This window comes from Callorhinus ursinus, unplaced genomic scaffold, assembly GCF_003265705.2.
Source record: "Callorhinus ursinus isolate GAN/ISIS: 27379988/994484 unplaced genomic scaffold, GSC_fseal_2.0 scaffold2, whole genome shotgun sequence".
Classification (NCBI taxonomy): domain Eukaryota; kingdom Metazoa; phylum Chordata; class Mammalia; order Carnivora; family Otariidae; genus Callorhinus; species Callorhinus ursinus.
The window spans coordinates 89,729,733-89,747,343 of NW_027397064.1; the positions used below are offsets into that span (position 1 = coordinate 89,729,733).

General features: G+C 38.2%; 1 protein-coding gene across 2 annotated transcripts in view; it reads right to left on the minus strand.

Annotated features, from left to right (window-relative positions):
• Positions 1-17,611, minus strand: part of THSD7B (thrombospondin type 1 domain containing 7B) — a 758,532-nt gene that overhangs the window by 369,266 nt on the left and 371,655 nt on the right. For both annotated transcript variants that reach the window (XM_073884500.1, XM_073884495.1), the window contains exons 7-9: positions 9,882-10,073; positions 7,931-8,165; positions 376-491 (exon numbers count right to left, since the gene is read on the minus strand). In XM_073884500.1, the coding sequence (XP_073740601.1) occupies positions 376-491; positions 7,931-8,165; positions 9,882-10,073 (543 nt within the window). The remainder of the gene's footprint in view (positions 1-375; positions 492-7,930; positions 8,166-9,881; positions 10,074-17,611) is intronic.

A 17,611-nucleotide genomic window follows, 5' to 3' on the forward strand; every position in this document is an offset into this window, starting at 1 on the left:
CCCAGTCAGACTCCCAGCACACAGGAGCCACAAAGAAACGGTGTTGGTGATGAGGCTTTAGAAGGAACCACATGTGAATGGCTTTTCAAAACACCACAACAGGGATCCCTGAGGATGAGCACTCTTGCAATGCACTCCAGTTGAGTAACCAGTGACATTACAGCATCTAGCAACTGAATATGTTTTCCCTGCCAAGTCCTGACGGATCTGGAAATTCAAGGCTTCATTTACAAATTTTACCAAACTTGCTTCCCAGGGGGACATGCAAATGGAAAAGAAAGATGCTCCCGTTCTACAGTCTCTCATTTATTTAGCAGTGAGGAAGACAATTCAGGTGGGTTAGGAAGAAAAGCACTAAAAACAGAATGCACCGACCTGGTTGGCAGGACCTCGGGCAGGGCGTCCACTCACTGAAAGCTGTCACAATGCAGTCTTTTTTGCACGGGAGAAGGCAAGGACGCACTGTTTCAGGCCGAGTCGAATCTGGACATCTGTCAATGTGAAGAGACAATATCAATGCCTCCTGGAAGAAGTAAGTGGCTTAGCAGAGAACTGTAGGATTTCAGAACAGAAAACACTGAGGGCCTGTTGTTCCTTCTATAGACAAGGAAGAGAGAGCCAGGGAGGTGAGGCTGCTTGCCCAAGGGCTCCCAGCCAATGGCAGAGTCAAAGGCAACTTCAGTTCTCTTGACCTTGAGACCAAAATACTTTTCACTCATCCAGGAAAAGAGCAATCCCTGAAACTAATGAAAGGGAATGCCTTCACAAGAAAGTGTCACCATCAGCATCAATTCAAATGACATTTGATTTTTTTTTCCTGAATGAACACATCTGATATTTTTCTTGAAAAGCATTTTATTCGGGATAATATATCAAATCAGTGATATTCTACAAAAGGAACAGGGAAATACAAGGCAATATGTGAACATATTGGGAAACAAAAATCACTGAAAACCACTTAAATATACTCTACATCTTTGATAATGAACAGAACTTTAGAATATTTAAACGACTGGCAGGTATCTCTTTAGAACATGTGGATTGATGAGCAAAATATGACAGGTGGCAAATGTCAAATACACTAACTAGCATTAGCAAGAGAAACACTGCAGTTCTGTTATTTTACTGATAATGAATGCTCACATTTGGGAGGAAAATACTATAGTCAATTGATTCATAATCACTTGGAAGAACTAAAGTCTCAGAAAATGGCAATCAAGCCTCTGTTTGTTTTCTTGCCTGCTTACTTGTTTTACGAACACAAAGGGCTAAAAACTACATTGATTGTCTTCTAAAACGGTGATATGTCAAAAAGAAAAACAGGAAAGCCCTCAGCAACATATATTTGCATTTTAAATTCTGTTCCCCATAAGTTCCTCATAAAGCACATAAATGCAGTGTGGGTAAAGCTTAGCAATATGAGCTCTGGTATTAAGTAGGCAGTGCTGAGTTAAGGGCTTTGGCTAGCTTCTTTCATTTATTCCTTATGACAACAGTGAGAGGCATTATAACCTTCATTTTCACATGATAAACTGAGGCACTGGAATAATCAGTAATGGACCCAAAGCCACATGGGGAGAGACCATTTGAGGCAAATTATGATAGAAAAAAAAAAACACCAGTGTAGCAAGTTCAGACAATCAATAGACCTTCTTGAAGGAGAGAAGAGAAAACAGAGGAGATAAAGCTAATGAGGAAAAGATGAATTTAAAAAAAAAAAAGTTCAGATGAAAAGTCCAAGAATTTTATACAAAATGACCAACATGCCAATGCAAAGGTTGTCCAGTTTTCAAACACCAAGACAAAGTAAAAAGACAGACAATAATGGATGTGGGAGAAGAGGAAGAAAAATTGGTCACCCAAGAATCTGGCTGACATCAGACCTCATCAATTTAGATAATGATCAAAATGAAAACATTTTCTTAGTTTTAAAATGTTAAAAATATATAAGCCAAATGTGGAAGACAGAACTTGACCGTGGAACAGAATGTACATGATATCATTCATGCCACCATCAGGTAAAGACACAGTGGACAAAGCGGGGGAGCTGGAAGGGGAGAGAGACAGAGTGGAGGCTTGGTTGTCCCTATCTGACAAAGTAGGTGGGCAGAGTTACGATCTAAATGTAAATGAAGACAGAAATAAAGTTCTAAAAAGATCAATCAAGAGTACCAATGCAACCTACCCACAGAACACCAACAATCTGGGATTTGAGACAGGAGTTAGTTTAAGTGGGCTTAGGTTCATTGCTTTCACGAGACGGAATCAAGGAATGGGCATTATAAATTGGTAAGTGAGGAGAGGTATGAATGATGTGTGGAAAATGTATCATTTAGAGTTAAGAGGTAAACATGAGAAAGGGAAGAGGACTAAGAATATATACTTGTACTGACATAAAGATACAATGGACGGAGATGAGACACTAACACAGTGGCTTAGTGGCAGGATAGGGGGCAGGGAGAGGGGGGTGGGAGAAGGGCTGTGAGCATCAGGCTTCTCTTTGTTATATATTATATTTCTCCTTGCATGTCATTATGATTTGTGAACCATGTGAAAGCTTACCCAGTCAAAATGGGGTGGGGGGTGCAGAGACAGAGACGGAGACAGACAGAACACATAGAACAACTGCTAAAATATGGCTGTGGTTGTGTTTGAGATGTAGGATACTAAACGGAGCGGGAGATGGGTGGGACCTATGGCTTGCCATCATTAGTCTCTCTGTATTATTTTACTTCTTCTATGGACTATATGAAACTTGGATAAAAATGGAAAGTAGACATACAGAAAAAGAATTGCCCAATAAATTATTAGTGGCATTATTATTAATCATCCTTAGTATACACAGAAATGCTGTCTATCAAAGAGATCAATTCAATAAACAAAACAATAGAAAGAAAGAAGAGTGTCTTTGTGAGAATACAGTGTTACTTAAACAAGCTACTTGGGTAAGGAAAATTTATGTCATACTTTATTAGAGATAGCAAAAAACGCTAAAATCATTCCCAAGTCTTTATGCACATTCTGAGGTCTACTAAAATTAAATTGAGCTGCTCTTTATTCTAACTCCTCTCCAACAGCGCCTGGCGTATGGTTGGAAATGGAAGTGTGACTTGAGCAACGCCAGCTTCCTACGTGCTCAGTGGGGCAGCAGGGACCCCACGCCCAACCAGCCATTTCACACTCACTCGTCCATTGGCAAAACAGCTTAGAAATATTTGTGGCACTGGCTTCAGGCTTCAGAGGGAGGCTGATCTTGAAGGGATTTTGCTCACTTCAATTAGGAGTAGATGTTAATCTCTTCCAGGGAACTGATCTTGCCTACTTGATTTACCCTTGATTAGCAACACTCACAATAAATACTCACTGGGCATAGTATCAGCTTTTCATAATACAGCCCCTTTCTCTCTGCACATTCTTCCCTTCTTCCCTTAAGTCCAAAAGAGAGAAACAGTATCATCTCCTCAGTGGCAAAGATCAAGCTCAGGTTATATTGCTTTTATAGAGGCCATGAACTGGAATGTGATTTTTGGTCTGATAGGAGCCAAATATTCTCTTGTCAGTGAAAACGTTTTTTTTTTGTTCAATTCTTTTGCCAGTAAGGTTGACCCTTTCTGCAGGGGTTCACTTCTTCTTCCTTTCTATTCACATAATGTCTACCCCTTCAAGAATCATCACATTTCTAATTTTCATAAGTTCCTTCTTGGCCTTCAAAAATACTGTCTTTGACCATTAGCAACATGTGTGCCCTCCATTTCTAACAAAAACCGGAAGGTTTATTTTTGGTATTGTTGTATTGACATTGATCAAAAGGGTTTTGACTGCTTTCATGCTGTTTTCATGTGTGTGTGTGTGCGTGCGTGTGCATGTCTCCGTGTGTTTGTGTGCCTGTGTATTTATGCACAATACATAAACTAATTTTTAATGCCTTGATGGTGGAATTCCATCTTATATCTTAAAAGTGCCATATTTTAGCTCAGTGTAAATATTTAATAACAGTAAGTGAATGATTGAATTGTATTCAATGTTATTGGAGCCTGAAGACAAATAAATCCCTGGGGATATTAGGCTAATTTATCCAGCCATTTCCAAAACAAAATTAAAGCCTTAAAACCTAGGGAAACATATGGATTCACTTTTTAGTTAGTAAACAAAGTATGGCCCCTTGGCTTTTGTCATAATTTATACTTCCTAACTTCATGTGACACTCAGACTCTAGATTGGCAGTGCTTTCAATAAAAGGATGAATGTATTTCACTTCAGCACATATATTTACCTGGACCAGCACTGGAATGCTCTATAACTACTATCTCGTTGTCGCCCCATAGCCTTCAGCTCCTTATAAGCACTGTGCTGAAATGCATCAAACTGAGCTACAAAGACCTGCCATTTTTCAGTTAGGCCTCCATAATCCAGATGCAGAGATGATGCTCCATTTCTTTGATCAGTCCTCTGACCCAGGAACCAATGCACGTCTCACTCAGCTAGGTGGGGCAAACCTGCCAACTCTGTCACATTAAATGTTTAAATGGAGCTCTGTATTATTATATCTCACACAATGCCAGGTGTTTTCACATTAAAGGCAGAAAGTGCCTTATCAGGATTTAGGAAGGCTCCAAACTGTATGTTTTTAATCTTTTTTATTATTATTACCTTTTTTGTATACTGCGACTGAAAAAAAAAAACAACAACAATGAATAGTGAAACAAAACTAAACAAAACCCCGGAACTATCCCAATAAGCTCTCACTTCTGTTCCACTTCTGCCCTGGCTAGTTCTCATTTTCTGATATGATCAGTTCTATTACTCATACAATGGTAACAGTCTCACCTATACAACTGCATAGAGACCAAAACACCAACCCAGGGAAGCGAGAACTTGCAAGGAACTCTGCCTTCCAGTGCAGTGGACTTGGAGATAAAACACATTATATTAGCCCAACCGTTCCATGGAGACATGCTTCTTTCTCTGTACCCTGAAGGCCCCTCTTTCTTCAGGATGTTTCCTTCTCCTTTTCTGTTTCTATTCCCCTACCCCCACCCCAAGGATTTCACAAATGGCAGGGAATCTTTTCCTACTGTAATAGCTTTCACATAAAAAAGAACAAAAAATATATATTTTTCAGAAGGGCAGAACAAAAGATATTTTCTACTGCTGATAGTTTCACTATCTCACTATGCGCTTCAGTGGACACTAGGTATTAATTTCTTAGCTCAATTAATCTCTTTAACCTAAAATTTTTAAATTAATTTTACTCAAGTCAATCCAGGCTCCTCATATTTAGCAGGGTTGTTTGGAGACATACAGTAAGAATTCAACCTAAGTTGTTAAGTCTCCAGCCTCCTTAGCAGGGTAAAAAGTAATTAGCAATGTGTGTGTGTGTGTAACACGTGTGTGTGTTGGGAAAATATCTGTACGATTCATTTTTCTGTGATGGTAAGCTGAGCAAAACTAGGGGTTATTCACAATAATAACATTTATGTGCTCAGGCTTTTACAAACAAAAACAAAAACAACACCTGTCATTTGAAGTAATTATAATAGAAAAGGGGCTTCCTGATCATATAATCCAACTTTTCATGTCCAAATAGTCCTTTAAATGTGGCAATTTACTTGGTGTCACTCTTAATTCTAATGTCCCTTTGCTAAGAAATAAACAAACTGTACTTGTATCAAGTGGATTTTTCCTGTTCTGGTTCAGAGCTGAGAAGTTTTGTGTCAGGGAGAAGATCAGATATCAGGCATGCTAAATTTTCTCATCACAATAAGGAATAATAGTTTGCTGCATTTTATGTAGAGTTTACTACTATACCTAAGCCATATTTAATTTTATTTGTATATTCAAGCTGATATTTCACGTGTCTTTTTTAAGTAGCTGAAAATTTACATCATAAAAATGAACATTATCAAGGCTGCAATCCTTCTCAAGATAAAAGTTCTCATGTCTGAATAGTATCTTTACAAGCCTTTAAGGATTTTACCATAACCCTGTGAATTAGATTTTCACCTGAGCCAGGTGATATGTAAAACATTATTGTCCACGTTTGGCTATAACTCCCATTGATTCAATCAGTCCATGTAGTGCTATGCATACCAGGTAAGTTGCAAAACACAACGGACGTCATTTGATATTCCAAAAACAGCACAAGCAATGTAGAGTCAGGTCTAAAGCAGAAATAACATTTATGAATGAATAAGAGTAGGAGGTCATATATCCGATCTAGTCATTACTCTTTACGGCAGTCCCCTTTGCCAAAATTATGATGGTGGATCAAGTAATTTTTCTTGAACAAAGGAGAGATATCAGCTTTTCTCGATCTCCTGCAATTCATATCCAATCCTTGTTGAACCCTGTAACTTTCCTACACATCAATCTGGTTCAGTCATGGATTCCAAAGTCATTTATGGTACACTAACTATATGCCAGACATTGTGCCAAAGTCTGGGGTTGCGGCAATTAAGAACATCCAATTCCAGCCCTGTGGGAGAGAGAGAGAGAGAGGAGGTCTTGTGGACAGTGCTTCACTGCAAGTCATATCATCTCTGCTTGCATCTGCAGAGCCATCTGCACATCGGATGCTCCAACCCAGCAGGACCTGGCCAGTCTGTACTGCTTCGGCCAGCAGCGGTTCGCTTCCCTTAACTGGGCTCCTATGACTTTCCTTACACAACTCTTGTGGTTTCCATGCCAGGGTGGATAAGGCCCAGCGCCTAGTGTCAAGGTGGCCCAAGGTGAAATTAATCAGGTGTTTCAGTTGCCCAGGACAGCAGCGCAAATTGGATCGAATTAGGTGGAAGAGAAAATGTGCCTGCCCACATTGCCGGGAAAGGTAGGGGCATGTTTAGTGAGATGGGACAAGGGCTTGATGCTGCCAGGATATGTTCTGCTTCAGTTTCTGCTTCTTTCTGAGCATCACTTCCACTCCTTTTGCCTTTTTCTTTTAGGACCATGCCTATGGCAACTGTCAATGCATATACTTAGAGCCTCATGAACAGAATGAAGAGAGGGATTCATTTTCCCAACTCAGAAATTCCCGGAGAAGCGCTCTAAGTTGCCTCATTTGTGACTCTAGACAAAAGCTTGAGCATGCCCATCCTGGGGATATATCACCCCTGTGACAGGGGTAGAGTCTTCTACCACAAGGAAGAGACTAGTTGAAACACATCCACTAGAAAATCTCCATGGACAGGGCAGTTACCCAGTCACTGTATATTTCATAGGTGCTTTACATTTTCTTTTCCAGAGGCTTCCCAGATAGACTGAGGAAAAGTCACATCTCCTCATTTGGTCTAGCAATAAAACTCCCACAGCTGAGTTCTCTGCCTAATTACTCTTTTTCCTCTATCACTTGTAATTGCCCCTGACCCTTTTTGATATCTATATTCTAGCTCCCATGTCCAAGTTATCCTATTTTTTTTGTTTTGTTTTTTTTTTTAGATTTAGATCTTCAGGTACAGAGTCTACCATGTATGAGATTGCAACCTACTCACAGGCATGAATTAGTCTATTCACACGGCTATATGGATTTAGTGCCCACTGCACAAAAGATCAATGGAACCCAACAAAGAGTGTAACAAAACCTTATCCTTTCAAAGTGGAGAACTTACCTTCACATTGACCTAGTCTTCACATCATTGAAAAAACGCCAAAAATACTGAGATGAGGTCAAGAAAATGTTTGATTACTCAAACAGATTCAATATTTGTGGGCCACATTTACTTTCCATTAGCTAATGCATGTATTATAATCTTACTAATGATCCATATTTTAACTGTTTCTACCTTTGTTTTTGAGAGATAAATTCTAGTCGTTAAGAGTCAAATGAAACAAATTCCTTTTCCCCCAGCATATTCATTGCTTGATAAATGTTTTTGACTAAAAATACTCAACCATGCAATAATCATATGCACTTTCAATAAATTATTGGTGATACCTTTTGGTCATCACTTGTCCCACGTGACTCTTGACACAGAAGACCCTCCGTGTCTGAATGCCCACACCACAGGTAGCTTCTCCAGTCCAGCCAATGGTGGCATTAAGGGCAGTTACCAACGTGTCTTCAGAACAGGGGCCCCAGGGCAATGTCTCCCAGTAGAGCTGCATACAGGAATGGTCATTGCATGAACGATATTCTTGGAGGGCCTGACTAGGGGGACACAGTTTTCCACCTGTGAAAATCAAAATACAAAAGAATACATAGTCGTTGCTGTTGTTATTACCAGGTTGCTGTTATGTCGTTCTTATTTTTGTTGTTTTTGCTATTTTAATGGTCCACAAAGATGGTGTTTTTGACACAGGATTCCAAAGGCCCAGGACTCTGTACCCTTCTGCCCTTTCTAGGGCCATGATCCTTTTGTCCTGAGTAACAATCTGAGGGTAATCTATTGTACTTTTCCCTCCTAAATAATAGCAGCAGTATACATTGATTAGACCAAAAACAAAACAAAGCAACAACAACAAAAACCAGATTCTATTTCCCACCTTTGGATCATGTATCTCTGAGATAAACTCCAAAGAAATCTGCTTTTATTTTAGTGCTACATGATGACTACATAAATTAGTCCGTTAGAGACACTAGCCCATGACCTTAAAGTGGTATTAGGTCAAACATATACACTTACACACACATTGCCTATATCTGGCCTCTTTTTCCTAAGAGAGCATTATTTTTCTCAGCGAATCATTTTAAGACACCCATCCTCCATCAAGCAATGCATTTTATGCAATTTGAGAAATCCAGAAGTGTCTCTTAAAGTTTGGCAGAAGAGAGCCCATCCTTAAACTCTGAAATAATGTCTGACAATGTGTTATCCACTGGCAGGGAGACGAGACAGATGTGCATCCTTACGCTCTTGGGTGAGTCAGACAATCAAACTTCATTACTGTCTTTTCTTTCACATTTTTATATCCATGTAAAAACTGGCATTTATCTAACATATTGATTTTTTTCCTACTCTTCCACCCTATGATGTTTTATTCAGTGGGCCAAATGCTCGAAAAGATTTGTGACCTTGGTTTTGTTATTCTTGTTATTTTTTTCCCATTAAATACTACTGACTTTTTTCTCCTTCTAGAAATATAAAAGACAAGAGCGTGAAGTAACTGCACTTTAAGAATATGAAAATCTTCATTCATCTTGACCCTGGCCCCATTTTTCAGGATCACAGAACAGAATCTTGTTTCAAAAGGAGCTCCTCACAGCCAGTGGCCACACCACCCTGCTGTTCTAACTGAGCCATAGGCAGACGAAGCCAAGGGAGAGCCTGAAAGAAAGGACATGTGCGTCTGGGGACACACACCATCGCTGTAAATGACAGAAACAGCTGCTCCTCTAATTTGTTCTGATGTCACCCGTCTACATTTCCATAGCACATTTTAGCTTCTTCAAAGCTATGTTCAGAGCCTTCATATTCTTCCCTCTCACAACATGCCAGCATGACAGAACAGGAAATCAGGCCGACGTTAGTGGCAGTGCCTGGTCAAGAAGCCATGTCTCTTGATTCCTCATTTGGAGCTCTTTTTACCAGACATATTCCAATTATATTCCCAAATGTATGAGCTACCTGAAGCTGGATGTGTGTCAATCAAACTTTGGTTTTTTTGTCCCCAAGAAAGTACAATGAAAAATAACATCCATCTGACTGCCATGGCCTATACATAGGTTTGAGCTAAGACAATTCATGTAAATATAGGACCCAGTCTAGATCAACTAGAGGATTAAATAGAAAAGGCATGCATGGAAATGAAACTTAATTTTGATTCAGGCAACAGAGCTATCACCTATCCGTGGCTACTTCTACTACATGACTTTCTCAATTGCCTACTAGAAAAAAAATAGTAAGTCAGCAATTGACTCCACTGTCGAATCCTTTCTTATTACTCACCTTCTCCAGCCAATGCCAGGATAGTCCTTGACCTGGTCTGTTTCCCATCTGAATTTTTATTTGAACAAGACTGGGAACAGGATGACCACTCTGTCCACTCACTCAGCACACAATCCATTCGGCAGGGAATTTCACAAGGCATCCTTTCCGGAGGTGGGGATGCTGGGCAGAGACTCCCTGATACATCTTCTCCTGTAAGCAACCAGACCGAGACAAATGCTGATTACTGCACAACTGAGGACAGTCCAAGGAACATTTAGGCATGTTGCTTCCCCTGTTACTTCAGTTTAGCCCAGAAGACTTCACCAGGTGTCTAAACCAATAAAGTGTGAAAAATGATGGCTTCTTCAGCAATTCATAATATTTATGTCAAGAAAAACTGCCAGGAGATCATTTGGCATTTAGAAAGGTAGATACCACAGCAAAACTCTCATTTGTCATCCTTCGCAGGGACAAAATGGGCTTCTTCTAGGAACAACAGAGCCGTGGATGGCTACGGATAGACATGATTGACCTGCTACTGACAACCATGTGTAATAAGTATATGTTTTTCTGCAAAACAGGGGCCAGAATAGTCTGTTGGCCTGCAAACCTCAATTTATGTGGAACATTCTATCCTATACTATAAAGAGCTACATCATTCTAATTACCTTTGGGTGCTTTTACCTCCAAAAATGTAACTTTAGGCAAGGTTATCAGATGACAATTCTTTTGTTCTGTTTGGACCTAGTGGTAAATAATCGCAAACCACAATGGAAAGGGACTTGTGGTTAAAATTGTATAATGTTGACACAAAGTTGAAAGCCCATCTGAAATTTTCCATAATACATTCATTATTCCCCCTCTGAATAATCTGAGGAATTACTCAAATATATATATATATATAAAATGGGGGGTAGTTTGGGGGTTTTTTTGTTTTTGTTTTTACAATGAACAGATGTTAAGACTAAGGGGATCATTTCTAAGTTACTTTTCTATATCTCAAATAACTATAATAATTAAAAAAATTCTCCTTTAGGTTATATAAGAATAGGTCACTATTATAATTCTAGTGTTACTCTTTATAGATAATAGTTCAACTCTTACTATTTGCCCTGTTCACTGTCACCTCATAAAAACAAAAGACATGAAGAATAATGATATAATTTATAGTTTGAAGTAACAGCACAGAATGTGGAATGGCATCTATAGGAAGGAGGCAGTTTTGTCTCTGTGACTTTATACCTGTGGAATTCTCCTGTCATCTGCTTGGTGCAAAAAATAAGTACAAAGGGGACTACTATTTATGGGGCATCTCCTTTGTGCCAGGCACTGTCCTTGTAAGAAGCTCTTGGAGGCAGGTGTAACCCATTTTGTTTTATAGATGAGGAGTCAGTGGTTCTGGAAGGAAAACTTGCTCAGGGTCATGCAGGCCTGAGTTGGGTATCAAATTAAAACTTTCTGACTCCAATGCTTTTGCTTTTTCCATTAACCACATTGTGTCTAATTCTAAGGAGACGGATATTCCTTTGCTGAGGAAGTAAATAAAACCAGCCGACAGTGAGAAAGACTGCCTGGAGGAGAAGACAGTACACTGTTAATATCTGCATTCATATTTGTAAATGAGGCCAGGCTCATTGCCCCTGAGGTACAAATAAAACTTTTCAAGCATATTATGGGAAGTAATAGAGATTCTAGCAGATAATCAAGCTGAAAGACCAGTTGCAATCATTTTCTTTTCAGTCTTAATCTATTTACAGGTTGAGTCCACACTGTATGTTACACACATATATACATGCACACAGATACTATCTCTCTGCCACACACACACACACACACACACACACACACACACATACACACACCAATACAGCTGAGAGGTAGTACTTTTCCAAGTGCAGGAGCAAGGAGACCAAACAAATGCCCAACCTGCATCTAATCAAAAGTTAATTTCCACATTTGTGAATATTATTAACATAATTTTAATACAAAGCACTTTAAAGCAGTGTCTTGCAAAGGACATTTTTGAGGAATAATAGGTATTAGTAGGGCTCTTACAAAAAAGTGGGAGAAAGCTGTGAATACTGAGTTAAAACAGTAAACTTGGTCTCACTACTGAAGAACTACTCAGAGTGTTGAAAATGCCAACGTACAGTGTAAATTTCCCAGGGTGAAAATGGTGGGTAGTGTTTTTCAGCCTTATCTGACTAATGACCATCCTTTTTTGAGAAGAGTATCTCCTAGTAGTGGTATTTTTATGAATATGTTTTTAGAAAACTCTGTCTTCAAGAGTTATACAATTATCAAGTACTATTTGATGAGCATGTACTATGTCCAAGGTGTATGATGAGGTAAAAATTAATGAAGATACTATTATTTACCCGCTCGAGTTCATGCTTCATATCAGAGACGAGCTATAAACATATACAAAGAAAACTTAGTCCAAACGTAAATGCCAAGTTCCAAACAGAAAATACGGTTGTAGCTCAGGGAAGAGAAGGTCCTCTGGGGTCTAGCTTGATATCAGAAGGCTATCAACAAGGAAAAATAGAAAGGTAGAAACTTGGTGGCAATGAAAGAGGGTACTTCAGGCAATGAAAGTATCAGCGAAAAGTATGGTGGTAGGAAAATACCATGTATTTAGAAGACAGTAGGGAAGCTGCATGAAGAGAAGAGAAAATCCACATTGGAAGAGTGATTTGACATCAAATTCTGAATGACTTAGACAGACACACAACTTCTGTCATCTTTCTGCCTTCCTTAAATTCCCAGTTGCTCAGGTTTGCAGAGACCCAAATTTAACATCCTCTCCAGTCATCACTCAGCACCCTCATTATTCATGTCAGGAGCTCAAATCCTTTGTAAAACCTAAGCTTTCACATAAACTGATATACCTATTTCCTCAGTGCAGTTAAATGTCAATAATCCCACCAACATTTTGATAGCTTGTCTATACAGGCTAATTCAGACATGTGAGCAAACAGATGAGATTTTCCTTAGGGAAACCAAACCACTAGTCATAAGCAGGGTCTGTAATTTGTGAGTGAGCTGCAGGATGGGATCCTCGTTACAAAGTGTCCTAGCTGTATACAGTTAAGTGTCCACAGGCGAATCCTAAAAAACAAAATAATAATAAAAAAAAGGGGGGAATCCTAGCACCACTTATCCTCTTGAGTGTGTCACTTAACTTCTTTGAACCTCAGTTATTTCTTCTGTAATAAAGAAATAACAACACCTTTCAGGGATATTCTAAGGATTATAAATCATTTATGCAACATACCTAGCAAGGCATCTAGCATATGGATGGCTCTCAATATATACAAAGCTTTAAAAAACAAACAAACAAACAAACTGTTGTTTGCAAAGATGTGATCCACAAAAACGTAACGGCCTTCTTTATCTGAAAAATCTAGAGATTGATGTTACAGCCATGGAAAGCACTTGCTTTGCCACTCATATATGTGTACAAATAACAACCAACAGCTTCACAGTCTGGTTCACATAAACTATAAAAACTATTTATAATTATCCAGATCATTTTATTTATATGGTTGGTGAATCTAAACCATTTAAGAGCCAAAAATAAAGCACTTGAGTCTGAATAACCTCATCTGCCCATCCACATCAGTATAATTATCTTCCCATTGTACAGAGAGAATCCATCTCAAAAGAAGAGCATCTTTATACTTTCCTGTTTTCATTTTCTCGGATGGATCAATGAGACCAACTGAAATCTCAGGCAAGCATGGAAAATAAAGTGGCACATGGGACAGAAACTTAGCCATTAATAGTGATTTTCACAAGCTCTGATAATCTAATGTCATAATAAAATAGAATATATTTAAGAGGGAAATTGAATTCATCTTTCAAGAAAACTGTGAAATTGCTTCCAGCCCTCATCAGCCTCCCTAGGATCAATAATAACAAACTCCACATTCTCTCCTCATGGAGTATACTTATTTAAACCAATTGTGACTCTGAGAATATGGGATATGATGCTGCTTCAATGTGGCCACTCCGTTTGTTTTTTTGAATAATTTAACATGGTGAAATTGACATTGTATAAAATTAACCGTTTTAGAGTAAACACTTCAGTAACATTTAGTAAACCACAATGCTGTGCAACCACCACCTCTATCTAGTTTCAAAACATTTTCATCACTCCAAAATAAAACCCTTTACCCATTAAGCATTTTCTCCCCATTACCCCCTCTCCTCAGACTCTGGCAGGCATCAAGTTATGTTCTGTCTCTACAGATTTATCTATTTTGAGTATTCCGTATCAATGGAATTACACAATTTCTGATCTTTTGTGTCTGGCTTTTTTCACTTACCATAATACTTTGCAGGCTCATCCATGTTGTACCATATACACTACTTTATTCCATTTTATGATGGAATAATATTCCATTGTATGTATCTACCACAATTCATTGATCCATTCATCTGCTGATGGACATCTTTTGGCTATTGTGAATAGTGCTGCTATGAACATGCTTATATATGTACTTGTTTGCTTACCTGTTTTCAATTATTTTCAGTATATGCCCAGGAGTAAAATTTCAGGGTCATATTAATCACTGTTTTGTTTGTGATTCTGGGGACTGTGGCATAGATGGCCAGATGACTAGGTCTTGGCCATAGTTCACACTACTGTCCTTCTCTCTTCCCATTTCCAGCTAAAAGCAAAAGTACTTAGATGAATTAAAGATTCCTGAGCATGTAAATACACTCACAATTCCCTAAAAACGTTTCTTTTTCCAATTCAAATACTACTTAAAGTATAAAGAGCTCATGCAAACTCTACAGCTACTGGTCAAGCAACCATCTAAATGTAATGCTAATGAGCTATTAGAGTTTGGGCTTTCCATAGCAAACTAGTATTTAAACCATACCTATGCTATATACTATATCCTATTAACATTCTTTGTTTTGTGACCTCTAAGGAATTAGAATTTAATATTATGAAGTACCATCTATCTTTTAAATTTTTTAAGATTTATCTATTTCTTTTAGAGAGAGAGAGAGAGAGGGAGAAAGAGAGAGAAAGAGCATGAGTGGGGGGAGGGCCAGAAGGAGAGAGAGAGAGAGAATCTCATGTAGACTCCTCACTGAGTGCAGAGCCCAACAAGGGGCCTGATCTCATGACTCTGAGATCATGACCTGAGCCAAAATCAAGTCAGACGTTCCACGGACTGAGCCATCCAGGCGCCCTTATCTATCTTTTATAATAAAAGAACAAACAACTATAATTCTTAGTTTTCTGACCTAAATTATGTGTACAAGAAGAGAAAGGATTATAAACAAAATGGAGGAAGAAAAGAGAAACCCAGCTATTCACAAATCTACAGTATAATTTGGAAAGTAGACCAACATTTGTCATTATACAAACTTCAAACTACCTTGCTCTCCCCCAAATAATGCACTCTGGGTACTTTATTGATATTTTCTCTTGTATGTTATTATACTATCTATGGAAAATAATGAAACAGTTATTGAAAACACTCTACATGTCATAAAATTTTATGTCCTATTTAAATCTCAGAAAAGAATGCCAATAAATGTTGATTAAATGCTTGCCGACAGCTGAGTAAGATATCAACAGATAATACATGGTAAATTTACTGGAATTGATATGCACTTAATTTCATTTTTAAATTTAAATGTTACTTTCTTAAAGGTAAGCAGCCCCTGGCCACTTCTGGACTGAGACCCTAATCAGCTAAGGAAATGTTTCTATTTCAAATCAATAAAAGATAAAATAAAAGCTAAGGACTAAGCACAATCTATGTGTACCAATGCAATGCCAGCAATACAATGACTGTTTCTGCTTCTTCCTGTCACGATTTGAAACGTATTTGTCTACCTAGCTGACACACATAGGAAGACAAAGAAACCTGCTGTTAGGTATTATCAGGGTCCTAATAATAAAAACAAAAGCAACTGCCATAAAATAACATCAGCATCTGGTATTTGAGAAAGCATACAGTGTATTATACTCTGCGCCAACCACATTAATGTAGGGGTGTACTGAATATTCAGAGTAACATCATTAGTTAGGTACCACTGTTACACCTGAGACACAAGAAGGTTAACAAGAACAAACAAACAAACAAACAAAAAAAAAAAACATGCTCAAAGTCATATAGCTAGTAAGTGTCTGAAATGGGACTGGAAATCCTATCTGTTAGACATTATGAACTATACCCTTATCTATGATGCTGACCACTTCCTGGCTCCTACCTCACATGCGCACTCCTCATCACATTACTTCTGGCTGATGCCAAAACATAAAGAAGGGATACTACACAAACTATTGTCAGCTAACCAATAAATTTCGTATTAGAAAGAATAAGCCCAAAGGGGTGGAAACCTTGATCTGGGAAGTGCATCATGGGTGGGACAGAATATGGCAATCCTTTGCAAAAATGGAAATGATAAGCAGATGAGAAAAAGCTCAGAATGGAAGGATGGTAGAATAAGACAGAACGCAAGACCAGATAGGAAGAGGAAACTAGGGACACTCAGCAAAAACAGTATAATGTGTGGTTAGATAAATAACACAGACACAAGCTAAAGCAAAATATATAATAATGATGTAAGGATACTCATAAAGTTAAAAAGAAACAATAAAACTCTAATAGCTAATAAAAGAGAAAGAAAGAGAACATAAGAGCAAAGGCTAAGATGAATGGGGGGCTCAAAAGAACTGGTAAAAAACAACAGCTAAAAATAAGAAGACGATATTTCCAAGGTAAATATGTTTACAGAAGCCAGAAGTTAGCTAAAATTTCATCTACATGGCAGGTGAGCTGCTTGTTCAGAAGCCTGTCAAACTGAGTAGCGATATGAAGTTCCCCAGCATATAATAACATCATCACAGAGGCTAACACTTTGATTGCTTAGAATGTGCCCAGCACAATCTCACATTTTACATGTAGTTATTAACTCATGTAATCCTCAAAGCATTAATAACAGTAAACTCATGCACCATATGTGGCAGATGTCAGTTATTACTCTAAGTGAATTACACATATCAGCTCATTTAAATGTCACAACAATACTATGAGGTAAGAACTATCATTATGCTCATCATAGACACAACAATATTGAGTCTTGGAGAAGTAAAACAACCTGACCAAGGACAAACACAAGTAAAATAGTAGACCTTGAATTTGGACCTGGGCAACCAAGTTCTAGAGCCTGTTTCTTAAATATGATGCTTCCTTGACACTCCTTATCTTCTACCCACTGTCAGGATAATTTATGTACGTGGCTACACAAGGCCTGATCCAGTAAGTCAGTCAAGCGTAGGGGATTACAATACCTTTAGGTCATGAGTACCGTACTAAGTGTTACTCAGGGTGAGAGAAAATGCAAAAGAGTAGAAACACCAGAAACAAACTAAAATTGCTCAAAGAAAAAACAAAAAACAAACTAAAATCTAACAACATGCCTTAGCAATGAAATGTCACATTTCCTTGGGCTTACTCACATGTTCCAGAAGAAAGTAACCACTATTTCATGTGTTTGTGTAAAAGGTTTGAAAATTACTCAATTACATCTTAGGTATGGGGAAAAAATTACTATATAGTACTGTTTTTGACATCTACCAAAATTGGACCTTGGAAAATAACTTTTTTTTTCTAAAAATGACATCAATTTACTCACAAGCCCCAATTTCTGGTTGACAGACAGGAATTGGGAAGGGATGGGGAAACATAAATATAGCCATTTAAAGTTCCTACTAA